The sequence below is a fragment of the Mobula birostris genome, chromosome 23, assembly GCF_030028105.1.
Source record: "Mobula birostris isolate sMobBir1 chromosome 23, sMobBir1.hap1, whole genome shotgun sequence".
NCBI lineage: Eukaryota > Metazoa > Chordata > Chondrichthyes > Myliobatiformes > Myliobatidae > Mobula > Mobula birostris.
The window spans coordinates 64,347,874-64,356,212 of NC_092392.1; the positions used below are offsets into that span (position 1 = coordinate 64,347,874).

Sequence of the window (8,339 nt, forward strand, 5' to 3'; positions counted from 1 at the left end):
CAAGCCTGAGAAAATAGAAACCAGGAGTGAGACCAGGAGTGCGTAGGCCAAGCCTGAGAAAATAGAGCAGAGACATAACTCAAGGGAAGCTGGAGTACACCCTGTCAGCAATGCCGTTAGTGTCTGAGGATGGGACGGCCTCCTCCTTACTTCACTGTCGCTCTCACTGGAGGCCTGGTGTTGTCACGATAAAGGCTATTCTCCCACATGTGATTGACGCTTGCTGAGGACCTGGCCCATGTAAAGTTCCCTGGGACCATAAGACCATAAGATATAGGAGCAGAAGTCTGCTCCACTATTCAATCATGGGCGGATCCAATTCTTCCAGTCATCCCCACTCCCCTGCCTTCTCCCCATACGCTTTGATGCCCTGGCTAATCAAGAACCTATCTATCTCTGCCTTAAATACACCCAGTGACTTGGCCTCAACAGCCACTTGTTGCAACAAATTCCACAGATTTACCATCCTCTGAATAGAGTAATTTCTCCACATCTCAGTTCTAAAAGAATGCCCTTCAATCATGGCAGTCCTAGAATCCCCTGCCATGGGAAATAACTTTGCCATATCTAATCTGTAACCGGGGGCTGGACAGCAAGACCTCTCTCACACCCACCCATCAGGCACTGGCATGAAGCAGAGGCGTAGGTCATCACTGCACGGTTGTTCACACCAGCAGCACACAGCAGTGTAACACTGGCACACTCACTAAAACTGACACACTCACTACAACTGACATACTCACTAGCACACACACATTCACAACACTGGCACACTCACTAACATGGATATACTAACACTGGCACACTCACTAACACACACTCACTAATATGGACATACTCACTAACACACACACACATTCACTAACACTGGCACATTCACTAACACTGACTCACTCACTACAACTGACACACTCACTAACATGGACACACTCACTAACACTGGCACACTCACTAACATGGACATACTCACTAACACACACATTCACGAACACTGGCACACTCGCTAACACTTGCACACTCACTAACATTAACACACTTACTAACACACACACTAACACTGACTCACTCACTAACACAGGCACGCACACACTCACTAACACTGACACACTAACACTGACTCACTCACTGACACTTACACACTCACTAACATTGACACATTCACTAACAGTGACTCACTCACTAACACTCACATACTCACAAACAGTGACACACTCACAAATATGAACTAACAGAGGCACATTCACTATCACTGATGCACTCACTAATACTGACACACTCACTAACATTGACACACTCATTAATGGTCAAACTCCTACTAAGAGTGATGCATTCACTAACAGTAACATACTGCCAGTGACACACTAACAGTAACACATTTACTATCTCTAATAGTGACACATTAACATTGACACATTCACTAACAGTAACACACAAACTCAAGGTGACACATTCACTCCACATCCCACCATTTTCTGAACATTTCAGATTGCCGTTGGTTAATTCCAGAAAATCTCGTCATCTGCAAAACAAATCTAATTTTGCCATCAATATTCATTATTTGTTACGTGAATCTGCACTGAATTACTTTCCTCAGAAGCACATTACAATATATATAATGAATTGGAAAACTTCCTCAAAGATTCAAGCTGACTGGTGAATGAGAAGCAGATTTTGTCCTTGTGTTGGGAGACAGGCTGGGTGCCTGGGGGAGTGCTGGCACCAGGAATAGAATTCCTTGTGTTATCTTGCGTATAATCCTCCTCACATTCTCCTATAAATATTTGGTGTACTCTTATCAGATTATCTTTATTACTCTCATTTTCTATCCTGTGGTTTGACGCTTTTTATGAATTGATGTGATCTTTGAAACCTGATACTGAGATAACAAGCAATTGTGTCAAACAGGCAAGGCCAAGCCAAATCAATCTGTGATATCTATTTATAAACTGTGTGTTAGGCTTCCTTATCTTTCTCAACTGATTTGAAATACAGACATGGATTTTGGAACAATATACAAAACTTTGGAACAATACACAGCCAGGGACAATATACACAGTCATCTTCTCAGGACATGGGTTTGAGGTGAGAGATAAAAGGGTTAAAAAGACCCAAGGGACAACTTCCCCTGCAGAGAGCAATGGGATGTGGAATGAGAAACCAGCTGTCGAAAATGGTAGAGATGGTCAGATTAGGAATTTTCAAATGGCCCTTGTACAGATACATGGATTGGAAAGGTTTAGAGGGATATGGGCCAAACATGAGCAAATGAAACTCAGCTTGCTAGGCACCTTTACTGGGATGTAGGGCCTGTTCTCCATGCTGTATAACCGTGAGTGTGGTGGTTGCTGAGCCAGTAGGGACGGTACCTTGTAGAACACAGACGAGACCTGTGCTGACACCAGACACAATGTCACTGATGAGCCATTCCTTCACATTGTAGGCCGGCAGCCAGGAGACGATTGGAAACAGACTGAGGCAGATCCTCTTTGCCTTTGCAGTGGAGCATCTGAAAGAGAGAACTGCTGAGTGTCTGGGAGCAGGAGATGCATCTCTTCAAGGATGTCCACCTCCCACTCCAACCTCCACCTGCCAAAGACACTGCAATTAGACATCCATCTTCTGCTTCCTGCTGGGGATACACTTACTCTCCTACACTGCTGGTGACACCCTCAGTCCACTGAGTCCCAGCTATCCCCATGCCCCATCACCTGTGACTGCCACCAAAAAGAGGTGCAAGAGTGGACATTGAACCGCTGGAAAATGACACTGGAGAGGTAGTAATGAGGGACAAGGACGATGAACTGAGTAAGTACTTGCATCAGTCTTCACTGTGGAAGACACTAGCAGTATGGTGGAAGTTCCGGGTGTCAGGGAGCATGAAGTGTGTGAAGTTACTGTAACCAGAGAGAAGGTTCTTGGGAACATTCCCAAGGTCTGAAGGTGGGTAAGTCACCTGGACCAGATGGTATACACCTCAGGGATCTGAAAGAGGTGGCTAAAGATATTGTGGAAGCATCAGTAATTATCTTTGAAGAATCACTAGATTCTGGAATGATTCCAGAAGACAGGAAAATTGAAAATGTCACTCCACTCTTCAAGAAGGGAGAGAGGCAGAAGAAATATAGAAACATAGATAATAGGTGCAGGAGTAGGCCATACAGCCCTTCGAGCCTGCACCGCCATTCAGTACGATCATGGCTGATTATCCAACTCAGAACCCTGTACCTGCCTTCTCTCCATACCCCCTGATCCCTTTAGCCACAAGGGCCATATCTAACTCCCTCTTAAATATAGCCAATGAACTGGCCTCAACTGTTTCCTGTGGCAGGGAATTCCACAGATTCACCACTCTCTGCGTGAAGAAGTTTTTCCTCATCTCAGTCCTAAAAGGCTTCCCCTTTATCCTCAAACTGTGACTCCTCATTCTGGACTTCCTCAACATCGGGAACAATCTTCCTGCATCTAGCCTGTCCAATCCCTTTAGGATTTTATACGTTTCAATCAGATCCCCCCTCAATCTTCTAAATTCCAGAGAGTACAAGCCTAGTTGGTCCAGTCTTTCATCATATGAGAGTCCTGCCATCCCAGGAATCAATCTGGTGAACCTTCTTTGTACTCCCTCTATGGCAAGGATGTCTTTCCTCAGATTAGGGGACCAAAACTGCACACAATACTCCAGGTGTGGTCTCACCAAGGCCTTGTACAACTGCAATAGTACCTCCCGCTCCTGTACTCAAATCCTCTTGCTATGAATGCCAGCATACCATTCGCCTTTTTCACCGCCTGCTGTACCTGCATGCCCACTTTCAATGACTGGTGTATAATGACACCCAGGTCTCGTTGCACCTCCCCTTTTCCTAATCGGCCACCATTCAGATAATAATCTGTTTTCCTGTTCTTGCCACCAAAGTGGATAACCTCACATTTATCCACATTAAATTGCATCTGCCATGAATTTGCCCACTCACCCAACCTATCCAAGTCACTCTGCATCCTCTTAGCATCCTCCTCACAGCTAACACTGCACCCAGCTTCGTGTCATCCACAAACTTGGAGATGCTGCATTTAATTCCCTCGCCTAAGTCATTAATATATATTGTAAACAACTGGGGTCCCAGCACTGAGCCTTGCGGTACCCCACTAGTCACCGCCTGCCATTCTGAAAAGGTACCGTTTATTCCCACTCTTTGCTTCCTGTCTGCCAACCAATTCTCTATGCACATCAATACCATACCCCCAATACCGTGTGCTTTAAGTTTGCACACTAATCTCCTGTGTGGGACCTTGTCAAAAGCCTTTTGAAAATCCAAATATACCACATCCACTGGTTCTCCCCTATCCATTCTACTAGTTACATCCTCAAAAAATTCTATGAGATTCATCAGACATGATTTTCTTTTCACAAATCCATGCTGACTTTGTCCAATGATTTCACCGCTTTCCAAATGTGCTGTTATCACATCTTTGATAACTGACTCCAGCATTTTCCCCACCACCGATGTCAACCAGTCTATAATTCCCCGGTTTCTCTCTCCCTCCTTTTTTAAAAAGCGGGGTTACATTAGCCACCCTCCAATCCTCAGGAATTAATCCAGAAAGGAAACTATAGGCCAGTTAGTCTGACCTCAGTGGTTGGGAAGATGTTGGAGTCGATTATTAAGGATGAGGTCTCAGGGTACTTGGATGCCCATGATAAAATAGGCCACAGTCAGCATGGTTTCCTCAAGGAAAAATCTTACCTGACAAATCTGTTGGAAATAACAAGCAGGATTGACAAGGGAGAATTGGTTGATGTTGTAACACTCTCACTGGTCTATTATATAAACTTGGCTCGTTAACTAACTCTGCTAACAGCCGCATGACTCAGCAATGAGAAGGCCACCATTCAAACAGTGAACAGGAAAAGAAAAGAAAATTAAAAGGGCCCATTTCAGTTAAGTAAGTCCAATGTGCACATAAACATTGGAGCTCATTTCCTGGAGTAGTCGGGTGTATTACTTTACTCATGCACTGAACCAACGTACTGCATGAAAGACACCAGTCACAGTTCGAACTTCCCTTGAAGATCATCTTGAACAAACTGGCTGACTCAGGACTATTGGCCCTTCCTCCTTAAATCATTCGTCTGCAGAAAGCACCTCTTACAACGGGGACTCCCTTCTGAGCAGCATTCTGCATCATCCCTTGTACCCGGCTCCACAACTCCACCGAAAAACTCCAAACCAAGCTACTGTCCTTCACAAATCTGATCTGGCCCCGCCCTCTCAAATCTTTCCTCACATTGCATTGGGCAGAAAGTACAAAAACAATCCTGACTGGCTGATGCAACATTCCTAATTGAATAACATGGTTCCTTCCATAGCCTTCCACATCCAGGCACTTCAGTGCTGATCAAGTAACACTGCTTCCCTGCTCTCTCCAGGTGTTTCACGTAGTGCTGGGATTGCAAGAGACTGCCCTCACATCTCCTCTAATTCTGCTATCCTTGACCAGAAATCTCTGTCCCCCACTTTTCCCTGTAAGGGGGTAGGGTTTCATGCAGTCTCCCCTATCTATAGCCCCCATATTATTACACACCCCAATCACATCCCCTCTTAAACTCAAACAACAGGAATTCTGTAGATGCTGGAAATTCAAGCAACACACATCAAAGTTGCTGGTGAACGCAGCAGGCCAAGCAGCATCTGTAGGAAGAGGTGCAGTCGATGTTTCAGGCCAAGACCCTTCGTCAGGACTAACTGAAGAAAGAGTGAGTAAGGGATTTGAAAGTTGGAGGGGGAGGGGGAGATCCAAAATGATAGGAGAAGACAGGAGGGGGAGGGATAGAGCCAAGAGCTGGACAGGTGACAGGCAAAAGGGGATACGAGAGGATCATGGGACAGGAGGTCCGGGAAGAAAGACAAGGTGGGGGGGAACCCAGAGGATGGGCAAGAGGTATATTCAGAGGGACAGAGGGAGAAAAAGGAGAGTGAGAGAAAGAATGTGTGCATAAAAATAAGTAACAGATGGGGTACGAGGGGGAGGTGGGACCTTAGCAGAAGTTAGAGAAGTCGATGTTCATGCCATCAGGTTGGAGGCTACTCAGACGGAATATAAGGTGTTGTTCCTCCAACCTGAGTGTGGCTTCATCTTTACAGTAGAGGAGGCCGTGGATAGACATGTCAGAATGGGAATGGGATGTGGAATTAAAATGTGTGGCCACTGGGAGATCCTGCTTTCTCTGGCGGACAGAGCATAGGTGTTCAGCAAAGCGGTCTCCCAGTCTGCGTCGGGTCTCGCCAATATATAAAAGGCCACATCGGGAGCACCGGACGCAGTATATCACCCCAGTCAACTCACAGGTGAAGTGTCGCCTCACCTGGAAGGACTATTTGGGGCCCTGAATGGTGGTAAGGGAGGAAGTGTAAGGGCATGTGTAGCACTTGTTCCGCTTACACGGATAAGTGCCAGGAGGGAGATCAGTGGGGAGGGATGGGGGGGACGAATGGACAAGGGAGTTGTGTAGGGAGTGATCCCTGCGGAATGCAGAGGGGGGGAGGGAAAGATGTGCTTAGTGGTGGGATCCCGTTGGAGGTGGCGGAAGTTACGGAGAATAATATGTTGGACCCAGAGGCTGGTGGGGTGGTAGGTGAGGACCAGGGGAACCCTATTCCTAGTGGGGTGGCAGGAGGATGGAGTGAGAGCAGATGTATGTGAAATGGGGGGGATGCGTTTAAGAGCAGAGTTGATAGTGAAGGAAGGGAAGCCCCTTTCTTTGAAAAAGGAAGACATCTCCCTCGTCCTAGAATGAAAAGCCTCATCCTGAGAGCAGATGCGGCGGAGACGGAGGAATTGCGAGAAGGGGATGGCGTTTTTGCAAGAGACAGGGTGAGAAGAGGAATAGTCCAGATAGCTGTGAGAGTCAGTAGGCTTATAGCAGACATCAGTGGATAAGCTGTCTCCAGAGACAGAGACAGAAAGATCTAGAAAGGGGAGGGAGGTGTCGGAAATGGACCAGGTAAACTTGAGGGCAGGGTGAAAGTTGGAGGCAAAGTTAATAAAGTCAACGAGTTCTGCATGCGTGCAGGAAGCAGCGCCAATGCAGTCGTCGATGTAGTGAAGGAAAAGTGGGGGACAGATACCAGAATAGGCAAGGAACATAGATTGTTCCACAAACCCAACAAAAAGGCAGGCATAGCTAGGACCCATACAGGTGCCCATAGCTACACCTTTAGTTTGGAGGAAGTGGGAGGAGCCAAAGGAGAAATTATTAAGAGTAAGGACTAATTCCGCTAGACGGAGCAGAGTGGTGGTAGAGGGGAACTGATTAGGTCTGGAATCCAAAAAGAAGCGTAGAGCTTTGAGACCTTCCTGATGGGGGATGGAAGTATATAAGGACTGGACATCCATGGTGAAAATAAAGCGGTGGGGGCCAGGGAACTTAAAATCATCGAAAAGTTTAAGAGCGTGAGAAGTGTCACGAACATAGGTCGGAAGAGATTGAACAAGGGGTGATAAAACCGTGTCGAGGTATGCAGAAACGAGTTCGGTGGGGCAGGAGCAAGCTGAGACAATAGCTTAAACTCGTCTGGTCCAGGGACAGCAAAGCCAGCCTGTCCAGAATTGAAACAATCTATCCCTGGAGCTGGGCAGGCAAACTGTTCGTATTTCTGTGTCAAACTGGGACCAGTCATGGAGTGATCAGCGTTTTGCAGGACCCTGGACTGGTGTCATCATTCACACAGCAATGAGGAGTTTGATCTCAGTCCAGTTCCTGGGCCCCTGTGGTGCTGGAACAGGGAGACACTCACACACTGACCACAGTGTTCTCGATACTCTGTGTGATTTGCCATTTCACATCACTCACCTAAAGTAGATCTTCACATGATCCAGGGTGGTTTTGTGATACCTCTCAACTGGCTGGTGCTGAGCTTTGAAACCAGCCTCCGAGTAGGCAGAGCGGGTGACCACATACTGAGGTTTCCCAGGTTTCATGGTCCTGCGTCCTGCAATAGGTTCGATAACCACTGCCCCTCTTCACCACCTCCAGTGACTGTCCTGGGAATGAGCAAAGTACTGGGTCAGGGGAGGTGAGGAAATGCTCCCATTGGCAAGAAAGCCCAACTCACGTCCATCAAATAAACAGCTGACGTCATTCAAAATGAGGTTTCAGTGCTGCCCTGGGTGAGCGAGACTTTAATTTTTTACTGTTCTGTGCAGTGTTAACATCACGCTAACAACGTTCTCTCTGGCCACCACTGATGCTGCAGAACAAATCTGACATTCACTAACTACTCTTGCCAGGGTGGGGAGTAAGGACAGCTCGCTCCTGGGGAGGCAGCTGCAGGATTTAGAGGTGA

At 46.8% G+C, this 8,339-nt stretch overlaps 1 protein-coding gene across 1 annotated transcript in view; it reads right to left on the minus strand.

The window, feature by feature from the left end:
- The window catches only part of LOC140186819 (chloride anion exchanger-like), a 98,649-nt gene extending 90,675 nt beyond the window's left edge, over positions 1-7,974 (minus strand). Inside the window, exons 1-2 of the mRNA XM_072241410.1 lie at positions 7,847-7,974; positions 2,367-2,506 (exon numbers count right to left, since the gene is read on the minus strand). Of these exons, the coding sequence (XP_072097511.1) occupies positions 2,367-2,506; positions 7,847-7,974 (268 nt within the window). The remainder of the gene's footprint in view (positions 1-2,366; positions 2,507-7,846) is intronic.
- Between the last annotated feature and the right edge of the window lie 365 nt (positions 7,975-8,339).